General features: G+C 39.4%; 1 protein-coding gene and 1 non-coding gene across 2 annotated transcripts in view; both read right to left on the reverse strand.

Moving 5' to 3' along the window:
- The window catches only part of LOC127217085 (melanoma inhibitory activity protein 2-like), a 30,617-nt gene extending 22,275 nt beyond the window's left edge, over nt 1-8,342 (reverse strand). The window contains exons 1-5 of the mRNA XM_051177919.1: nt 8,270-8,342; nt 3,749-3,880; nt 2,372-2,397; nt 2,192-2,276; nt 619-690 (exon numbers count right to left, since the gene is read on the reverse strand). Coding sequence (XP_051033876.1) covers nt 619-690; nt 2,192-2,276; nt 2,372-2,397; nt 3,749-3,880; nt 8,270-8,287 — 333 coding nt within the window. The 5' untranslated portion in view covers nt 8,288-8,342. The remainder of the gene's footprint in view (nt 1-618; nt 691-2,191; nt 2,277-2,371; nt 2,398-3,748; nt 3,881-8,269) is intronic.
- LOC127217089 (small nucleolar RNA SNORA26) lies at nt 5,148-5,269 on the reverse strand. The gene has a single exon (XR_007834074.1). It is a non-coding gene; the product is annotated as a small nucleolar RNA SNORA26 (small nucleolar RNA).
- Nucleotides 8,343-23,012: the final 14,670 nt, after the last annotated feature.

Genomic DNA, 23,012 nt, shown 5'->3' on the forward strand with positions numbered 1-23,012 from the left:
AGACAAGTCATTGTGTCCTCTGAATCAGGAGAGTTAACTGTCCATCTCTCCTAAACTCTCCATTCTGTGAAATCATGGTTATGGACTGAAAACTGGCTGTGATGGAGTGTGTAGACAAGGGTTGATGCACAGAAAGGGATTAAATATTTATCACCATGCCACTCTTTACAATGTAAACCTCAATTCTAATTTTAGTAAATATCTACTACCATGGTAAGAAAAAACAATATGGTCACAACTTACTTGTCTGCTACTATGCTTAAATTTGTGAGAGTTCTATGTCTCTTTCCTGGAGCAAACTATGTCAAAAGTAGGAATTGTCTTTCCAATCCATTCACCAGAGTACAGAATGCAGAATTTCTTTCTTTCTATAAATCTATAGCTTCTGATAAACTGATTTTGTATCCCTCAAAACAAGTTAATGACAAGAGATAAAACTGTTATGTTTTAAAATATTTTATGCCACCTACAACTATTCTGTTTCCACTAACTTTTTCTGTACATTGTAAGATCCAGATACACAATTTCATATTTCTCTGACATAATTGTTTTTGAGGAGACAAGATATTTCTAATAAGAATCTTTTCCCTAGCTTTTACATCATACTTTTTTTTTTACCTTCAAACTCTGTACTTCTGTTGATGCCTTGTCAAAGTTGGCCTCCTTTAAGGATGACTCTAAGCCTTCATACTGAATAAAACAAGGGAACACATGAGGGAAAAAAATACAAAGTTTAACTCAACTTGTATCTAAATAGACACCAAAGAAGGAAACAGAATTTATATCCACCATGTAAAGTACCCTTGGCTTTTATGAGCTTAGTTTTGCAATCTAAACACTGTGCTGAGGAAAGCCAAGTCTACAAACAAGCCACAACCACCAGCCTAGGCAACATATGGCAGAACGTTTCCTTTGTGACTACCAAAGTTGCTCCACATCTGCTGGGGCTGAAAACCCTAACAGCAAGTGTGACTAAAGTGGATCTAAAGAAGTGAGTCATCTACTATCCCCTGAACAGATTAATGGCTTCTCCAGTCTGTCAGTAGAACAATATGTGGTAACTGGCTATCAGACATTTATATCATGTGATAAATAAGGCAAGTAAGGAAGATAAAATCTGTGAGTTTCAGACCACCCTGGTCTACAGAGTGAGTTTCAGGACAGCCAGTGATGCACAGAGAAACCCTGTCTCAGCACCTCAGAATTTGTGTTATTTAGAGACAAAGCCTTTAAATACAGCTAGGTAAAATGAGGGATTTAAGATGACTGCAACGTAATATGACTGGTATCCTATGTGGAGAGCACTAGGACAGAGAGTGACATAACAAGCAGACAGCAATATCTAAAGTCAAGGGACAGGTCACAGAGGAAGCAAAGCCTGGCTATATCTTCATGGACTCATTTCAAGAACTGTAAGGAAATTCACTTCTGCTGCTAAAGGTATTTTGTCACAGTAGCCCTAGCATGCCCGAATGAAAACAGTAAATAAAGTCTCTACATGATAACAAGTAAAAGTAACTTTACATCCATGATAAGCAAAAAAAAATCTCATGAAACATTACACTACATTAAATTGTAATTCAAATCCTCTACCTTCTAAGACACTGAACAAAACAGAAATGTAAGCCACAGAGTAGAAGAGATTTACAATCCATATATCTGACAAAACTCTTTCTTATATATGACATAAAATAGTAAAAGCAAAGGCCCTAATCTATATGGCATAAACTGAGAAAGATTATGAGTGCATTTAAAAGGATGGAAATGGGCAAGTGTGATGGCTCAGTAAGTAGTTAAGGAGCTTGCTGCCAAGACTGATAACCTGAGTTCAATCCTAGGGACCCACGTAATAAAAAGAGGAAAGTGACTCCTCCATGTCCTATTCTTGGTACACGCCTACACAAATAGACACACACAATAAAAATAAAGTCATCTTTTAACGTGGAAAAGACTTAAAAGGCAATTTTACAATATCTAAATGAGCAATAAGCAAATCAAGGTGCTCTGACTAATTAGTCAGGGAAGGTAAACACTACACATCACCAGGGTGGCTGCAAAGAGAATGGCTAAGTGATGAAGTTGAGCAGCAACAGAGCTCTGGTCTGAAACAAAGCTCTGATGGCAGGCAATAACCCATGGAGAATAATTAAGCTCCACACTGTGATGGATGGTATTTTCAAACACATCTTACCTCCTCTTGAGCAAGGCACACTTTGTCAATTAGATCACATTTCTTTTTGATTTCCATTGCAAGTGCCACAGCCAGTCTATTCTCTCTTACTGAGCAAGCAAAGAAAAAATTATTATGACTAAAGTGTGAAAACACTTTAAATTATATACAATCACAAGATCTAAAATCAAAAAAGACTACTTACTCAAATAAAGTCGGCTTTGAATCTGAAAAAAAAATTTAACAAAATTACATTAAAACAAATATATCTTCAAGCAAATCTATCTGACTTCTACTTCCAGCTTTAAGATGCCAACTTTCTTATGGCCTTATGGTAAATAAATTACCCAAAAGCCTTCTATTTCAAATGAAAACAATGCTATATAGTAAGATCTCCCATTGTGTGGTATCATGTGTGTTACCATATTAAAGGCTCTGAAACAGTCTTATTCTAAAGAAAACTGTATAATTCCACTTAACTCCATGTTTCCCATGCATATATTGGCTCTAAAACAAAGTATTTTAAGGAGCCACCATTATTAAATCTCCTACGGTTAATAATCAAAATAAAAATATATGAAATATCATTGGACTCTAGACCTTGACTGACTAAAAAAACTCATTAGTCTTTTTCTTCTTCATACTTCAGCTTTCGATAAGGAAGGGATAAATCCACCCTTGAGAACAGTGGGGATAGGGTAAAGTGATCAAGGGATGCAAACAAGAACACTCATGCCACCTAGAAAACAGAGACAGAAAACTGGAAGAAAAAAAAAAAAAAAAAAAAAAAACAGTAGGATATATGTAAGCAGAAGGTAAGGAAGAAAAAACCATGAAGATATTAGAAATGAAGTCAGTCAGAAGCACAAAGGCCAACATCTAAAAAGAAGTCTCAGAAAGAAAAGGCTATGTTATGACTCCCTCCTTAAAAACAGTTAGCATAGGAAAAAGCAATATAGGATCCATAGGAAAAAGCAATATAGGATCCAGGAGAGCCATGAAAGTAGCGATTTTTACCCTTAGTTGGGAAGTAGATACACCTGCAAACTTTTTAATATTGTTAAAAACAAACACAGACACCCCAAATTTAAAGAAGAAAAGGGAAAGAAAGAAAGTTGGGGCTTTAGTACTAGTGTGTAGTATCCCTACAATAAAATCCTTTAAAATACACTTACATAAAAATATTTCTGTTAATCTCTGTTCAGTTTTTAAAAACCACCTGTTAGCATAATGCAGAACACTAAGACCTAACTCATTTCCCTGAAATAACAAGTTTCTCCAATTAGATGTTCAATCTAAACACAAAATGAAGGTTAGAGAGAAATGGCTCAGAACATTTGTTAGTCTTGTAGAGGACCAAGATTCAAATGCCATCATCGACATTATAGCTCACAGTCATCAGTAATTCCAGCTCCAGGGCATCCAACAATGGCCCACTAATCACTTCTGTAGACCAGGAACACATACCACACACACATGCATACAAGCAAAACAGCATACACATAAAAGGAAATAAACTTAAAAAACAAAAACAAAAAACTTAGAATGACCATTCACTTACTATAAGTGGTTACTTACTGATCGGTATCCTCTCCAAAGAAATAAGAAAATGGTAACCAGTCCAATGGCAACCACACATATCAGCGATTCTAATGATGGCTCACTAGGATCAAAGCTTGTTGTCATATCTTCAGGCACTGCTGCCACAACCTTCAAGACAAAGAAAATAAACTTATAAGCATGCTTCTTCAACAGTACTGGTACAAAGACAGGCACAGGTGGCTGTGGCCAACTCTATTCATATTGAATGGGCTACCATAAAATACAAAGCAGAATGCCTCCAAACATGTTTTCTAGTAAATTACAATTGTTCTTATTGAGGGGCTAAGTGTGGTGAAACAGTAGTTTTCAAACAGAAGTTATGGGGAGATTCCACAGAGCATAACTCCAGGAGAGTTAAAGGATAAGGATATAGTATCAAGAAAAGAACATTGTGGAATATTTTATATGTGTTTCATTCTTTTATGTTGCATTTGTTTAACTCTGTAAAGCTGCATTACTTTGCCAGTCTAAAACACCTGATTGGCCTAATGAATAGCTGAACAGACCAATAGCTAGGCAGGAAAAAATAGTCAGGGCTGGCTGGCATGCAGAGAGAATAAATAGGAGGAGAGACCTAGAGAATATCCAGGGACAAGAGGAGGACACCAAGGGCACCAGTCATAGAGTAAGAAGGAAAGAAAGGCATATAGAATAAATAAAGGGAAAAGAGCTCAGAGGCAACACATAAAGAGAAATGGGATAATTTAATTTAGAAAAGCTGGCTAGAAACAGCTGAGCTAAGGCCAGCCATTCGTAAGTAAGAATAAATCTCAATGTATTTATTTAGGAGATGGGTGAGGGACACCGTCCCTACCAAAGATTTTTAAAATCCAGTAAAAAAAAAAAAAAAAAAAAAAAAAAAAAAAGTATCAATGATCTGGGTTGGGTTCTTTTCCCTGAGTTCAAGTTCATGATTTATCCATATGCACTGGGTTTGAAAAAACATTTCCTGCAGAGGAAAAACACTGAACTGCAGCTTGTCCTCTGAGGAAGGGAGAGTGATAAGAAACTAATGACAGAGCTTCAGAGTTGGGATTTAAACCCTTCCTTCCTGTCTCTTGAGTTAAATTAATGCAGTTTGAGCCCAAAAAGAAAATGGCTCTTTCAAAAACAACCCTAGAAATGATGGGCTTGACTCTTTCCAGGCATCAACATACACCATCTAGAAACTCCACAGCTGTCTTCTCCTTGGGGTCTGACAAAATGAACAACAAATCCTTAGATAATTACTATCTATAAAACCTGTTTTATGCTAGTACATGACAAGGACCTTTTACAAGCTGCTATCTACAGCTTATTAACTTCTACCAAAAAAAAAAATACATGCAATAGTATCCTCTTTTTTTATTCCCTGTATCTTTATTTTCCTTTTTACATCTGTGACTCCAGAAAGGATCCAAAGTGTAGGTGCACAGCCTCTGCTCTGGGTTTCATGGAGAGTTCCTTTAACCTTGTGTTTTAGATCCTTAAGGTACAGGACTGACCTTACAAGGGCTCAGAAAAGGGTTGAAAATATTTTATCCTGGTCCTCTCTCTCTTTCTCACCTGAGCCACATACAAACAAGTGTGATATCATGTTGCAAGGCAATGATAACGATTTGCTTCTAGGATCACAAGAATAGATATTCAGGCACGGCAAATATTTCCATTATCTCACTCCAGAGACTATGAATGTATATCCAAGCCCTCCACATACCCTCTAAAATATTCTTCCACACCTCACAGAGTAAGGCCTGCAGTTAATTGCATATTTTACCTCTTCCTGAATCCATCTTCCCTCAGTGGGTTATTCTAGTCTTTATCACCAGGTCCCAATACTAACTGATCATAAACAAGTAGACTCCTCTGATAGCAGATAAAAAAGACTAAGACTAAAACTGTTACTAGAAACAAAGATGTGATGGAAAAGGGTAGCTCAGTCTTTAAGATGTAGGATTTTATGCAAGAGAACAATAAAATGGAGTAAATCTGTTGAAGTAAGGATAAAACAAACCGTTCATCAACAGTAGTTAGTTATTTTTAGATCTCATTTTCAGTGAGTCAGCATGAAAAGAGAACATGGTAAAAACACAACAAATAAATTAGACTATCATACTAGCAAAATACTATGCAATAATAGCAGAAAATACATTCACTCTCAAATGTACATGGAAGATTCTTCAGAAAAAATCCAGGCATTAAGCTAAAACACACATCAATGTTTTCTTTGTTTTTTGTTTTGTTTCTTTAAATAATCAAACCACATGGCCAAGCCCAGAGAAATGGCTCAGCAGCTGAAAACATTTGCTGCTCTTGCAGCAATCCATGTCAAGAAGTCCCTAAGTGCCTGCCCATGACTCCAGCTCTGTGAGATCTGATGCCCTCTTGCCGCTTCCTTGGGCAGCTGAAGCTACAAGCACATATACACACACATACACATAGTTTAAAATAGTAAAAATTCAATTAAAAAATTCCCATGTCAAGAAGCATCTTCTCTGATTACAACGGGTTAAAATTAGTTATCAAAAAAACAGGAAGGGCTGGAGAGAGAGCTAAGCAGTTAAGAGCATTTGTCATTCTTGTAGATAAATGACCCATGTTTGTTTCCCAGGATCCACTTGGTGGCTCACCACTATCTATGACTCCATTTCCAGGGAAATATGTCACCCGTTAAGGCATCTTTAAGCACAGCAAACATGTGACGCATGGACATACATGCACGAGCAAAACATCCATGAACATAAAAGGTTTTTTTTAAAAAAAAATAATAAAATGCAACATAAAACTTACACAAAACAACTAATTCAGTGTGTAACAGGAAAATTTATAGTCATAAAAGACTTTGTAAAAAAAAATATGTGGGGGCAGGGGCTGGAGAGATCTCACAATGGTTAAAAACATTAGCTAGTTGTCAAGAGGTTCTGAGTTCAGGTCCTAGCATCCACATGGTAGCGCACAACCATCTGCAATGAGGTGCCCTCTTCTGGCCTGCAGGGATATAAGGAGACAGAACACACTATATATAATAAATAAATCTAAATAAAAATTTTAAATATTATTGGGCCAGGAAGATAGCTCAGCAGGTAAAAACTTTGCCACCAATCCTCAGGACCTGTGTTTGACCCCCATCACCAATGTGGTAGAAGGAAAAAACCGACTCTTGGGGCTTTGGATTTACACACACACACACACACACACACACACACACACACACACCATATATACACAGAAAGGAATGTAATGCTCAGTTAAAAAAATCAATGTCATAATCCACAGTAAAAGAAATGAAGAAAAAGAAGATCTCAACAGATAGTAATAAAACATGTAAGAAAATCGACCGTCTAATCATCAGGAGACTGCAAACTAGGACTACTTTTCTCAATCTGACAAACAGCACCAATAGAAGACTCATAGCTAACACCATCCTGAAGGGGAGAGAATTGTTCCCTTACAAAATGCAACACACATCCACACAGCCCACTGAACCACAGAAAATCCAGCCAAGTCTGCAAAATCCCTCCGTGTTCCTCACCCCCAACCTTATCAAAAATAAGTGTTGGTAACTGCTAGGTGCCTGTGTATTTTATGTGAAAAGCCAGAGGCTGCTGTTGTAATGTCTTCCTTCTCTACCTCAATTTTTCTAAGGCAGAGTCTCTCACTGAATCTAGAGCTCACACATTCTCTGATAAACTGATGACCAGTGAACCTGGGATTCCTCTATTCATACCTCCACCCAGCATTTACATTGCCTTAAGGGCTCCTACTCCAGATCATGGCAAGCACTTTCCTTTCCGCACTGAGTCATCTCCCTAGGCCCTGATTGTGGATTCTGAGGGAGATGTGTGTGATCTGAAATCATCTCTCATCTACAATATGCTTCTCTTCCCATAAGGCCCATCTCAGTAACTTAGCTGACAGAGCCAGGAACTTGGGACTATTCCAGATTCTTCACACATCCCACCCCTCTCTGCAGCTAATCAAGAAAGTCACACTCATTTTAGCTCTTATTTCTTCTTGCCCCATTTAGGACCAACTTCTCTATCCTTATCCCTATCAATTCTCCTTCCTGTGTTTTTTCCCCTGACATTTGATTCTCATACTATCAGGAATATCTATACATTTTTCTATGGGTCTCATCACTGATGAGCCTGTGCTGGATCTCACACCCCACAGCAATCCTTGAGACCCACTGGTCTACAGTGAGCATCATGTCACATCAGGCCCTTGGCTCACTTATGCTGTGAGCTCCTGTGTATGCTGTTTTCACACCTCATCTACTGAAACTTATTTGCTCAGTCTAAAGACTTTGCCAGCAACCCAAGGAAAAACAATCACTCCCTTCCCTTATTTTGCATGTGTACTTCTATAGGCAATAGACTTCAACTGTGGATTAATTTTGTGTATTTTCTCCCCAAACAGCCAACATGATGAAAATGACCAAAATCCTTATTTCATTTAGAACCTCCATAGAGCATTTTTATTCATGGGCAAATGAACCATGAGCATGGCACTACTTACTTTAAATTCACAGAACATGAAGATAATTAGAACTGGCAGCAGCTCAAAAATCCTCCATGGGCACACCACGGTGGCAGTACGAGGCACCGCCATCCCTGTGCCCACCATGGGGGGCCTTGCGGCTGGACAGATGGACAGCAGCAGAGCAGAGCACAGTCAGTGGGACACTGGGAAAGGGAAGGCTTCTGGGGCCGGCTGGCACCACTGCCCTCTCCACCTCCTTATCTCAGTTGACGCGTCAACGCTGGCACTCTGACCTCCAGCACCAGAGTCCTGGAGAGCTGGAGCAAGAAAACCTAAAGCACCCAGTTTGGGGCTGCAGGCCTACACTCCGAGGCCTGGGGCACAGCCCCGGAGTGAAAGCTCAGCCCCCTATCCCCAGCTACTATCGCACTCTGTCCTATCAAGTCAAAAAAAAAAAAAAAAAAAAAAAAAAAAAAATACTCCCCTATGGAACACTAAAAGCTGAAGCACCAACTTTGGGGCTACAGCCCTACACTCCGAGGGCTGGCACAGCCCCAGAGTGAAAGCTCAGCCCCCAAGTTACAGCTACTATCACGCTCTGTCCTATCCTCTCCAGTCCAAAAGCCACACTGTAGTAGCTAGGGGGAAACGCTCCTACGCAGAGATGTCGTCCTCTGTCATAATCAGTGTCAGAAAACGGCCTCTGACGTAAGAGACGATGACGCATTCACACTTCGAACTCACTGTGATCAGCCCAGTTATACCACTTGACTCCTAAGAAATATCCTTTCTTGACTCGGAATTAATAGCAGGTAGGTGGGTGGGTGGGTGGGTGGTGTGGGTGTGTGTGTGTGTGTGTGTGTGTGTGTGTGTGTGTGTGTGTGTGTGTGTGTGTGTGTGGTGTGTGTGTGTGTGTGTGTGTGTGTGTGTGTGTGTGTGTGTGTGTGTGTACTAATTCCTGGAGATGGAGACATTCTGCTCAGCATTGCCCTATTTAGCATCCTATTTGTAGGCCTCATGAAATAAGCTGATGCTTTTGTGTATCTCAAATGTAGGACCTGAGAGTCACTGCTCTGAAATGTCTTTTTATTTTTCAGTGTCAGATCTCATTTCATTGCTCCATGTGCTTCCAAGTAATGACTGCTTTGAATTTCCTCCAAGAAAACTATGTAGGAACTTGGCAAAGTATGTTGGAAAAGAAAACAAAAACAAACAAACAAATAAAACAGACCATCTAAAGTTTTTAAGCATCAGAAATTTGGTTTGTTTTTCCCTAAATTGGAAGTTAGAGCTGATGTGTCAGTTCATTTCCCCAGTTGTTACCTTCAGGGTGATTGAACAGAAGATCAACTGATAAGTATTAATTGCCCTCAAGGAAGTTCTGGGAGCTACCTGTGTTTGCTGTGCTCACTGAACCACACCAAGTTGCAAAACTAGGTACCACTGTACTTGCCCAAATTTAGTTTATCACTTTGGGCCATGTGGTTTTAGGACAGAGCTGACTGGAGTTGGGTTTTGGCCCCAACTAAGCTTTCTTACATGCAGAAGAAGCCTTAAACTCCAGTGCATGTGTGCTGTAGGCCAGTAGTGACACTGTTCAAATACACTAAGCAGAAAATGTCAACATGGCATATTGGCAAGGTAGTGAAGAACAGACTGAGATCCTTTATAATTTGGATCTGGTTTCATTCTTGATGACTCATTTTCATAGTTTTCTTAGTAGATTTTTTTTTTTTTTTTTTTTTTTTTTTTGTTTCTTGGAACAGGTTTTTCAGAGGCTGCCTGGGAACCGGCTCTTATACACCAGGCAGGTCTTGGACTCATAGAGATCCGCATACCCCAGCCTCAAAGGCTGGGATTAAAAGCCTGCGACACTCCTGATTGGTTCTTAATAGATTTTCAATAGCTGTTATAATCCTTTAGTTTGGAGATGGAGCCATGATGATATATACCACAAAAAGTTATTCTTTATTAGTACTTTTTGGTATTACCCCAGGGAGTATTCATTTACGTTAAAATACAAGCTCTGTTGACCTCCATATTTTCTGCTTTGAATTACCATCTCCAATCTGTTACTCCATCCCAAGAATTGCACTACTAACTTCTTTATTGTTTTCACTTCTCAGTGTTCACTTGAACATCTTATTTGAATCAGTTTCCACAAACATCAAGAGCTACACATTGAAGCACATATGACTTTTCAAATCCAGCTCCAATAATTCTTCAAAACTCTTCATAATTCTGTTATTTCCTTGGTGTGTGCTTCAGGATTATTGTGTAGAGGGGGCATAATATTTGCAAATTGCTTCACAATAGTGTCTCTTATTTAACAAACACTTCTCAAATGTGACGTCAATGTTCACATAAACACAAGAAGATCCTATTCTTTTTAGATGGTCTCCTGAGTCCCAGGAACACTCCACCTTTGGAATTCTTTCACTGATATACAAAACTTGCGAGCACAGCAAATGTTTAGATATTGTCTTGAAGAATTAAGTGAACTCTTTCTACAATTTTAATTATTTATTTGTCAGTGTCTGTGTGGGCAGGTGAACCCTTGCCATTGTAAACATATGGTCAGAGGCCAAATTAGGATTTGAATTGTTCCCTACTAATTTTGAATTGTGTAAGTCTAGAAGACTTAACTTAGGCCTTTAGCTTTGACAGCAAGCATCTTTACCCACAAGGCTATCTCAAGGCCTAATGAATCAGATCATAAGAATTTGATTTATTATTTTTATTTTATCAGTCAAATGAACAAATTTAAGTGAAATGAAGGAACAATAGAATTATTTTTCCTATTTTACTTGTCTGTTTGGCCGTGTGTGTGTGTGTGTGTGTGTGTGTGTGTGTGTGTGTGTGTGTGTGCGCTACAGAAATGATCAAGAACCATGTGTGTTTTAACATGAGCTACACTCACAGCTATGTTTTATTACTTTACTATCTAGGGATGATATTCTTTTCCTTTTTGCACTCTCTGGGATGGTAAATTCCCTACATAGACACTTAGCTATACTCAATATCTGGATTTCTTACCAACCATAATATAAATAGTAAGGGCCTGTAATGGAGGGTGGATGTCAATATAACCATATTCTAACTAGTTTGGAAAAAAAGCCTCAATGTCGGGATCAAAATATTTGAAGTTTTTTGGTTAATGTTAGTTGCATGTCTTGCATGAATAGAATGAAGTTATACTCTTTTCGTGAGTGACCACTGAGGAGGGTCATTTTGTCAGTGAGATGAAGAAATTCAGACTGCCACATGAGAGAGATTTGCTTTCCATGTGTTGTGAAAGAAAACAAATTTAAAACAACCAGAAATTAACCAAGTGGCAACTAGGGTTTTTTCCCTTAACCACTCATGTGTCTGGTGTTCACATACATGGCTGCCCTTTAATTTGTGGTCCTTCCAAGTGAGTTGAGGGACAACTAAAAAGGAGAAGTTGGATGAGAATAATATTCAGCAGATGACCCCAGGACAGAGAAGTTGCTTTCTTGTGATTAAATCCATAATGACAAACACATCTGTGTAGTTCTGTGCTGTGACTTTGCTGTGTTTACTTCCCCCACCTCCCTGTCAGGGCTAAGTCAGTGTGCTGTAATCTAACAGAGATCAGTTCTCAGCTTTTTTTTGAAATGATCTGTCCAGTCATAAGGAGTTAGTTTTCCTACTAATTCAATAACTACATTCTTCAATAGGATTTTAATTTCAAACCATTGGAATAACTTATTTTTTCTACCTCCATGTGAATGTGGGTTATTAATGAGTTCATTAGACCAAAGATAAATGATAAACAGTTTTTTAGTGAACAACTTATACAGCTAATAGTAAAGAACCCCTGAAACGGTCCTGCTTCAGAAGATGCAGTCTCTGCCCTTCTGATGCTCTCCAAGAAACTGAGAAAATACCCACCCCTACCCCCACTTCTCTCCCTTCAGGTAAAGGTAATTATCTTTATTCATAGTAAGAGGTAAGTATAATTTTAAAAGTGAGTTATATATCAGAAGTAGACATAATCACAGGCATACGGATACACAATCTGTTTGTTCTGTTGGCACTGTAATTTAGAAAATTAAACATGGGTACAAGATAAAGTTCACATTGCTGAAGGCAATTTAACTAGAGCACTTTCTCTGTTGGCTACACTCTTGTCCATAGATCACATGCCATGTCAGGCCTCTCCACTCTTGTGATTAAAGAAAACTCTGATGTAGACTGACCAAAGACTATGTGCCTGAATTAGAACTAGAACTATATCTTAGAAGTACCATACCACTCCAGGTGAGCCATCATCTCCTGAAATACTCTTAGGTGTCAAGAAACTGTCATTCCTCCCTTAGAGCAGAATCCCAAAGACCCAACTGAGTGTTGGTTGAAAGCATGCTGAATCTAGTTCAACAGTCCATTACTCATTGGTAGGTAAGGTACACAGTAAGCAGTGGATTTCTTTCTTTGGGTATTTGTGTGACACGGGCTCTTGTAGCCTAGACTGGCCACAAACTTATTGTATAACTCAAGACTTCCTGGAACTTTGGGCCTTCCTGCCTCTACTTCGCCAATTCTGGTATTGCAGGAATGAGCCACTATTTATATCTCGTAGGCGTGGTGGTGGGTGTGCATTATTCCTAGAGATTCCTGCATGTTAGGTAAGTACTCTACTAACTGAGCTGAGTACATGTCCTTTTAGACAGCATTGTTTGTGTTGCTGTATTGTTTAACTTTTAAACTCTTCCCAGACTGTTCTCTCTGTTTACAGCTCAGTTTTAAGTATACATATATAAGTATATATTGAAACTATATCAATTACTGAAATTTCAAACATTATTAATTTCACACGATGTGGGATCTAATGTAATTTTTCCCTCAGTGCACTGAAAAATCTAATAGTTGTTAAGGCAGTAATATTTCAGGAAACTAAATTGCTACAACAGCCCAGTTCACAAAGAAGAATGCTTGATGCTGAGACGAGTTTCATTTCAGAGTGTGACATTCTGAAGAGTGTGCAAGTAGTCAGGGAATGCTCCAGTGGACAGTCTCCTTAAGTTCCATGCATCTAAACAGAATCTGCTTCTGAGATGTGATATGATGAAAGGAAGGTACTGCAAAGATGGGATGGGGTTCTTCTCCTGTAGGTAGATCTGGCTGGGATCATGTTCCTCTGCCTCACTGAGCTTCTGTCCTTCCACAGTAACTTGTATTCACAGAGGTGATTTGTAAGTAGGTTTCTGTGGCTTTTTCAGTGGAATAAGGCAAGTATGTTAGTTAGGTTATGATCACACACTAAACAAGTTTCCCTTGATGCGTTACTACCTATACAGACCAGCTTTCAGTTTCTGCAAACTTTCTTTCAGAGATGCTGATGTTGGGAGATGGGAGTCCTAGAATTCAGCACTGCAGCTAATGTTGGTTAAGTACATCACTACAACTTTGGCTATGTATATGGGAACAGAATTTCTAAGTTTCCAATATCACAAGAGATGTGGAAGCAACTCCCATGTTTGGCTCTCTCAAAATAGTCAGGTCTTTACTTATATCGAGAAAGATCTTCTATCCTTGTACTCTCAGGAAACTGTCAGCTGTCAGTGGTCACTGTTGCTCAGAGATGTCTATGAATGTTTCTTGGAAATGAGCTAATTGGGAGCTACATGAGAAAACTAGCCAAGGAGACATGGAGAAGTGTTGATGTTGGGATGTCGTTTGTTTTTAATGTTACTTCAGTTATAATCTGCGGAGTTTAATATGACCTGCAAATGCTGACAGAAAACTCCAGACTCTTGAACCCTCCTCCAGACCTAATGAATCTAGAATGAGCACCAGAACTTGAATTTTTGGTATATTACCCCCGGATAATAAACCCTTATGATACTTCTACTGCTTTGAAGTTGCCTTCTCCTACTCCAACCTCCATATATCATGCATTCCTAAAACACATCTGAGATTGGATCAATCTCGTATTAAAAACTCTTTTATTTTTCCACTCTAAGGGATTTCCCCATTCTCTTTAGTAGGCTATACATACTTTGCAACCTTCTGCTCTTTCGATATGAACCTCCTTCAATTCCAACCTTTGAACCTACCTTTGAACCTATAGCTGACTTCACAAGAATAGGCACATCTAAACAGGGAATGAAAACTGACTTCACAAGTTCACCTTTAGCATTCATATGCACATGGTGGTACACATGAGTGCATAGAGTAATCATAAATATTAGAAAGATTTCAGGCTATATTTATTTCACAAAAACACATACAGTCAGGTGTGCATAGTGTGTGCACATGCTTGGCAGTCTGTTTATATATATGGACACCTCTTCTATCTTTTTCCCTTTAGGTATTTGAGAAATTCCGCTTCCTACTTGTTTTGCAGACCAAATTGAAAGTTAATCTCCTCTGGACATTTCCATCTGATTGTGTCCATATTCTCCCCCCTCCTTTTAATTGTCATTCTATCAGATGGATGCTGTGCACCCACTTATCATTTATACCAGCAGAGTTCATTGTATTCTGTAATTACAGATGTGGGAGGTTATTACCAAATGGCTACCATTAAACCGTCTAGTATGTACTGTCCATACCCTTTCCACACAACACCCGTGTGGCTGTAGAGAAAGAGTGAAGAAATGGCACCGTGCTCTTCTGAGGCCTGCTCTGCTACATGTAAACATAATGACTTCCACATCTCTCGTGGACTCTGGAAAGGGCAGCTGCCATTTTGATACTTGTACAGCCTCTGGAGTCACCCAGGTTTGAGGAACAGAGTCTTTCTATTAGCATGCAGATTTTTAAGCCCAATCCCAGACTCTGGTGACTAGAGATTCCACTAGTACATAATTTTACAAAGAGTCCATCTGGCAGATGTATTCCCTAATTCTGTTATACAAACACCAGGTGAAATGATAAATAGCTATTCCTGTATGTGGAGGGTGTGTCTCATACAGTGACACTATGTAATGATGGTGTCGATACCTCAGATCACTGATATTGGCCTCTGGCTTCTCCTTAGCCCCAGGAACTCATAAGCGGTATATTTACGTGTGTGTACAGGAGTATGTACATGTGTCAGTGGAGGGCTAAAATTCACTTTGAAGATCTTCCTCAGCCACTTTATATGTTATTTTTAAGAACATTTCACATTGATCTTGGATGTGACTGATTTCAGTTAGAACAAGGAGATATTGAGCCTCAGGAAATGTTCAGTCTGTGCCTCATGATGTATAGTGTCTCATCAGATTTTTATCAAATTCTTAAAAATTAAACTCGGGTTCTCATATGTATTATATGTATAGCTCTTAGACTAAGCCATTTCCCAAACCTCCTAATGTTCCTTTTTAATAGCAAGGAGAAATAAATATGGGTCTTGCCACTTCTGTTGCTCTCACTGTAGGTAGAAGGAGCATACCTACTCATGCTACCATGAAGCACCAGGATGTTCACACACTGGAGAGGGTGTACTATAAGTGTGTCGTCATCTAACTGATATACCCAAAATTCTAGCCACTCTGCCAAAGAGACCACCTAGTTAACCATGGCTAGACTGAAGGCCAGCTGCTCTTCAGAATGTATTGATTGATATTTAAAAGCTCATCTTTGTCCCATATCTTGTGGCACACATTCTGCTGGCCACTTTTGTTCTCCTTCCTCATTGAATGCTTCTCTCAATTGTGTGTCATGTCTATCACTTAGTTCCCCCTGTTTTGTGAGTCAGGAGATTGAGTCAAAGAAGGTAAATTTTCCAGAGTGGTTGTGAGGAACACAGGTTTTGGAATTCATCTCAGAGGACTCCCTAGCTGGTTCTCACAAGCCTCTTCAGGTGCCCCCACCCTATGACTGCATGATACAGTTCCTGCTCAGGTGGATTTACACAGAACCAGAACACTGCCAGAACAACCACCCAGAACTTAAATGACTTTTCTATGTGTCAAAACATTTTTCTTTTTCTTTATTCTTCTGTCATACATTATATCCCAACCACAGACTCTACCTCTCCCCTTCCCCCAGTCCCCTTTTGCTTATCTCTCCCATAGATCTACTGCCTCTGTTTCCCTCAGTAAAGAGCAGATCTCCCAGTAATATCAACTGAACACATCATAACAAGATGCAATTATACTAACCATAAACACTCACATCAAGAAATAACAAGGTAACCCTGTAGCAACAAGTCGGTTTCACGAGCAGGTAAAAGAGAGTAATAGACACCTTACTCCAAATTTTAGCAGTTCAACAAAATCCCCAGGGTAAACAAATACAGCATATATTGCTAGGGCCTAGCACAGACCCTTGTAGGCTCTGTGGTTACTTTAGTCTCTGTTCTGAGTCCCCGTGGTTCCTAATAGTTCATTCTGTATGCTGTGTTTTCTTGGTGTCCTTCATCCCTCTGGCTCCTACAATCCTTTCTCCACTCTTCTCCTTGAGGGGACGGGGGTCCTGAGCTCTGCCTCATATTTACTGTAGGTGTCATTTCTGCTCCCATCAGGTGGAGGAAGCCTGTCTGATGGTGATTAGGCTAGGCCTCAATCTATGTGTATAGCAGAATATCACTAGGAGTAATTTCACTCTTATTCCTCCTGCCCTCCCTCCCTCCCACCCTCCCACCAACCACCTCCTTTAGTCCATATTTCCTTCTTCACCTTCCAGCATCTGGATCTGGCCATTCAGGCAGGATTGGGGAAGCGCTCCCTCTAGTGGCTCGGGTCTGAAGTGAGAACAGTCATCCATACTCCTACAAGCTCTGGACCACCCACCACTACCCCAGTGCATGTTACAGGCAAGACAGGTTATGGGTATTCAGGGTTTTTCTTTTTTGTTGTTCTTGTTGTTGTTAGTGTTTTGTTTTGTTTTGACTAGGTTGGTGTCTCAGACCTGCTACTGGGAGCCTAGTCTGACTACAGAACATAGCCAGTACAGGCTCCATATAATCCATTACAAGGAGTGTGCACAAGGCTCATGCTCATGAAAGTTTCAACATTGTCTCCTAATCCCCAAACACTCACCTATTCCAGTTCTGCCCCTTGTACTGTTTCCATCAGTCTCTCTCTCAACCTGCTCCCAATCCACCCACAAAATCTATTCTAGTTCACCTTCCCAGGGATATCCTTGTGCCATCCCTGCCCTTTATCTAACTGCACTTGGTCTGTGGATTGTACATGGTTATCCTTTATTTAAAAAATAATATCCAATATGAGTGGGTACATAACATGTTAGTCTTCTGGGTCTGGGCTGCCTTATTTAGGATTTTTTTTTTTTTTTTTTTTTTTTTTTTTTTTTTTTTAGTTTCATCCCATTGCAAGAAAATTTCCTGGTGTCATTTTTTTTTTCTTTTTAATAGTCGAGTAATAATCCATTGTAAAACTGACCACATATTTTTATCCACACTTGCAGTGTCAGTGTGATTTTTCATTTAGAGAAATAGGTTCAAATTGGTAAGGAAACTATTTTTCACGAGTAAATATTTCCTTAGTAGTGAGAGAAAGCTTACAGACTATAAATACAGTTACTTTGTTGTTATAATGGAGTAATTTTATTTTACAGGTGAGAAAATTAAGGCCCAGGGTTATTTAAACATTTAAAAGCTAGTGATGCCTAAATGTAATTAACTTACAAAGCAGAAAAGGAAGAAGGCAGAGGTGAAGGAAGAAAAATGGTTTCCTGGGACGATCAAATAGCTGTAGCATTTAAAGTCTTTGCTGCTTAGTCCTAAAAACCTTAGTTTGATCCCTGAGATTTACATGGTAATATGAGATGAGAAATTTGCATAAGTTACCCTCCCACTACCACATGTACACTATAATGTATACAAATATACACACACTAAATTAATTAATATATTTAGAAATCAGTGTCTTCCTTACTGGGGAGAACTGTTCTACCTATGAATTATTTGGCTTTTAAGCAGGAGGATGTGATTTGATCTCTGGAACCATGCTAGAGATGGTTGTGTAGGCATACTTGTGTATTCTTGTAATAAAGGCAGAGGTTTGGGGTTCACTGGTCAGTTAGCCTAGCCCAATTGATGAGCTTCAAGCCAAAGAGACATTGACTCAAAAGGCATGGAAGACATTCTTAAAGATGATACCTGACATTGTACTGTACTCTCCACAGTCAAACACTCACATGCACAATAGTGCACACATTCTTGGCTTGCTGGTTCATTAAGCTGTTTATATGGATAGAGAGTTCTCCTCTGACCTTACAGGAACCCAGAAATGTAGAAGTTCTGCAGGGAAAAGGAACATGGAAGGTATTAGTTCAGGCTTTGGGTACTATGGCTAACTACAACTGATGGAATGCTTCTAAGGAGTTTAATATGGTAGCAAACTCTCCCCCAATCTCTGACGCTCAGTGAAGGATAATACATTTGTCCCTGCTATCATTACTGCAGTAGCCTAGAGACTACTGAAAATCAGCATTTCCAAATGAGAAGTGGACAGCCTTTCCTGCCCAAACCAGCCTCCTCAACTGCCTGTGTATTACCTGTCAAAGTCCAAAAACTTGACATTATGACTGACACACCACTGTCCTTCATTTCCTGGCTTGGGATTTTTGACTTTTGAAGATAAATCAGGAGTGTCCTCAAACTCATATCACTACACTAACTCAGGTTTTCTAGGTTATTTTTACAAGGCTACCGAATATTCAGTATGCTCAAGTCAGCTAGAGAGCTTTGAGGAAATGCCATTTAGTTCCCATGAATACCCAGAGTGTCATAGCTTCAGCAAGGTGAGTTTCTAACTCATAGTGACCTCCATCAACCACTTGAGAAGGAACTTGTAAGTTGCGATTATTTCTGCTCCCTTATATATGTGCCATATATAGAAATCTTGGATTCAATTGGATTATTGCTAATTAAAGCTCCTGCCACATGTGCTTAGAATTACTAACAGTCACTATAGGAATACTGTTCTGTCCATTACAATGAGGGTAATGTGTTCATTATTATGTAGACCCTTTGTCATTTATCCACTGTGGCAAGTGTCTCTGCCAGGTACTCTGCTTCTGTTGGATGTTGTGGGATGAGTGTTTGCATAGGGTCTATTTCCTTCCTTTTGTGTTGTTTATTATTGTCCAAACTCTGGTCCTCCTGATGGTACAGGAAATACTTTATTCTGAGCTATCTTGCCAGCTCCTCCTCTAGCAATCCCAACCACAGATTTACATAATACCTGCTGTAAAGTGGGGTTGATGGTTGGATGGTTACTGTTCTCCTTTAATGCCCTCCATTCACCTGACACAACTTTCAATTTTGCCCCTATGATCTGTGAGGTATTATGCTTTACTCTGACCAGGGTTTAATTCTATGTGGCTATGCCTTGCCATTTCCCTCCCTTGCTTTCCACACTGTTGTCCATTTTTTCTGGGTTCTGCAGTTTCTCCAGGTTATATAGTCACCAAAACATGTAGTGATGTTTAATGGCACCTAAATGTAGTGAATAAAAGAAATGATTCTACTTATAAAAAAATGAGGTGCTAGCTTGTTGTTGTTTTGTTTTTGGGGGGTTGTTTTGTTTTCATATACTTATTTTCTTCCCTGGACCTATATAATTTCCCTAATAATAATAAAGTCTTTTCAAAAGCCATCATAGAATTTACATTTAATAATTACATCACAACTAGGATTTTATGCCTGCATTGATTCAAATACATTTTTATTCCCAGAAAAAAACTTAATGTGGCAAAGTTATATGAATAAATATTTAAAGAAAATTCATTTATTTATTTAAAAAGTTTGTAAAATTGGATAATGTTTCTTTCTCAGCATGGTTTTTAATGTTTAAGCAATGAATCCACATGGCTGTTTTCCCCTTTTTCTTATTTTACCATGTCTCTCCTCTCTTTCCCCTATCCCTCCCCCTCTCTTTACCCATATTCTTCCCCCTGTATTTCCTTCTCCTCCCTCCCTCCTTCTCTACTGTAGAGAGCTGCGAAGTGCCAGGCCTTAAAGATGGCACTGGCTTCCGCCTTCCACCTTCCCGATGGTGAGCTCTCTCTGTGGTAACCAAGTCCTTATTTGGCTAAGCCTGTTCAGCTTGCTTGCTTCCATATAAGAGCAGCCTATCTGCAGGATGCACATGGCATTTCCCTGGTGTTAGAAGAAGAAGCTTGTTCAAGGATCCTGATTAAACTGCTAGAAGAAGATCTCCCCTGAGTTGCGTATTCCTTGATGGTCGAGGGTGGGCACAACACTCTACTTTTTTCTTTATATTTTGTCCTGTCTAGTCTGAAGTGTCCTGAATACCCAACAAACTCTACTCTGGGCTTTATGGACTGATGAAGTGGGTTCTGACCAGACTCTTCCTGCCAACCTAGAGAGAGTAATTGTCCTAGACACTGACATCACATTTGCAACCGACATAGCAGAGCTCCTGACCATGATCTCTGTGTGTGTGTGTGTGTGTGTGTGTGTGTGTGTGTGTGTGTGTGTGTGTGTGTGTGTGTTTGTATACATGTATATACCATAGTATGCATGCGAGCATCAGAAAAATTCTGAGGTCAATTCTCTCCTTCCACTTTCAATAGCAGGGGTTGAACTCAGATGACTAGGTTTGCAAGTCAAGCAGTTTAACTCATTGAGCCATTTTCTCAGCCAGTGTTAGTTTGCTTTTAATGTTGATGTTGGGATTGACTTTAGAGCCTTCTATGTGGCAGGCAAGCACATGCCATTGAGCGATAGTCTGGATATGAGCTTAATGATAGTGTCATATGAGCTTAATGATAGTGTCAATAAGAAATCACAAAAATGAAAGTCAGCTCTAATTTCAAAGTAGTTAAGCAAAACTAAATATTGCTTTACTTTAGAAACTGAAGAGACCGAATGCATGTTCATAGAAAAACCAAGTTTAGGAGACTTCATAGTTAGCAAATAATTATGTATAATTTTTAAATGTAGATCACAGTTCCCTCTCCTTCCCTCCCTCCCTTCCTCCTACCTTTCCTCCCTCTTACACTCTCTGCCCCCTCATGTGCACCTTGACCAACCTCCCATCCCATTCCCCCACCCCAATTCCACAGGTAGTGCAATGCCATCCAGGTGCGGTCTTGTAGATCTGTCAAGTCGTTTGAAGTAGGGACTAGGAGTTCTCTCCTGTCTCTAGGTTCAGTCAGTATCCATCCATGGGGGATGTGTCCACAAGGTCTATTTGTGCACTAGGAATACACCCTGGTTCCACTGACTGAGTTCGCTTAGACTGCTCAATCCTTCTAGCTGAGACCCATATTCAGGGGGGCCTGAGTCAGTCCCATGCTAGATTCCCAGCTATCAGTCTGGGAGCCCATTAGATCCTCCTTGTTCAGGTCAGCAGTTTCTGCAACCTGTTCTTGTCCTCTCCCTCTGCATCTGGATTCTAGTACAACTCAGTGTTTAGTTATGGGTGTTTGCTTCTGTTTCTGACAGGTACTAGATGATGGGTCCATGATGGTGGATAAGTTAGTTGTTGATCTCACTATCTGGGAAGAGCATTTATGGTTGCCTTTCCACGGTTGTTCAAATTGTTAGTTGGGGGTCAGTCTTATAGATCCCTAGACCTTTGTTTAGTTTCAGTTTTCTCTTCAACCAATAATGGCTCCCTCTTTTATGTTTTTTCTCTATCTCTCTCTGTGTGGGTCTCTCTGTCTCTCTCTCTCTCTTTCTTCTGTTTTCAATTCCTACCTTTACTCAATCTTCCTAGTCGCACGTTTCCTCTCCTCCCCTTCTCTTTCTCCTACATCTCTCTCCATTCAATGCCCCCCCACTTCCCATGTGCTCTGGGGGACTCGTCCCTTCCCCCTTATGTGAAGGACTTTATATGAATCTCTTAGAATACTCCTTGTATCCTAGTTACTCTGTTGGTGTGAATTATAGGCTGCTGATCCTTTGTTCTAGGTCTAAAATCCATATATGAGCAAGTACATACCATGTTCTTATTTTTGTGACTGGGTTAACACATTCAGGATGGTTTCTTTCAGTACCATCCACTAGCCTGCAAGTTTCAAGATTCCATTTTTTTTTTTTTTTTTTTTTTTTTGCAGAGTAGTATTCCATTGTGTAGATGTGCCACAACTTCTTTATCCATTCTTCAGTTGAGGGGCATCTAGGTTGCTTCCAGGTTCTTGCTATTACAAATAATGCTGCTATGATTTAGTTGAGCACATGTCTTTGTTGCATGGATGCGGATCATTTGGCTATATGCCTAAGAGAGGGTTTTCTGGGTCATGTGGTTAACTAATTCCCATTTTTTGAGGAACCGCCATACTGATCTGCAAAATGGCTGTACGAGTGCAGATGATCAAATGTTGATATGCTTTTTCTATGTATATTTTTAAATTTTAATTTTTCCTTGTATTGATAAATTATTATGATTTTTTTATTTTTTCACATATACTATATTCTGGTTGTGGTTTCCCCTCCTTGTGCTCTTACCAATTCCTTGCCATCTACACTTTCATCGAGATCTACCACCTTATCATCTCTCTTAGAGAGAAAACAGTCTTCTGAGGGATAATAATTAAATTAAAAATAGCACAACAAGATAGAACAGAAACTGTCATATTTGAATAGGACAATAAAATCAAACGTAAGGTAGAGAGCACAAGAAAATGCTCAGGTGACAAAGGTGCATAGACTCAATTGGTCACACACTCAGGGATTTCATACAAAAGGGAAACCATAACAAATAGAAAAAGTATAAAAATAGAAAACAAACAAATAACAGCCCTGGATACAGGGCTGTTATGAGAAAAGTATCATCCACTGAATTTGTTTCCTCTTGGTCAACTAGTGCTTGGCATTAAGTGTGGTTTCTCT

This window comes from Phodopus roborovskii, unplaced genomic scaffold, assembly GCF_943737965.1.
Source record: "Phodopus roborovskii unplaced genomic scaffold, PHOROB, whole genome shotgun sequence".
Taxonomy (NCBI): domain Eukaryota; kingdom Metazoa; phylum Chordata; class Mammalia; order Rodentia; family Cricetidae; genus Phodopus; species Phodopus roborovskii.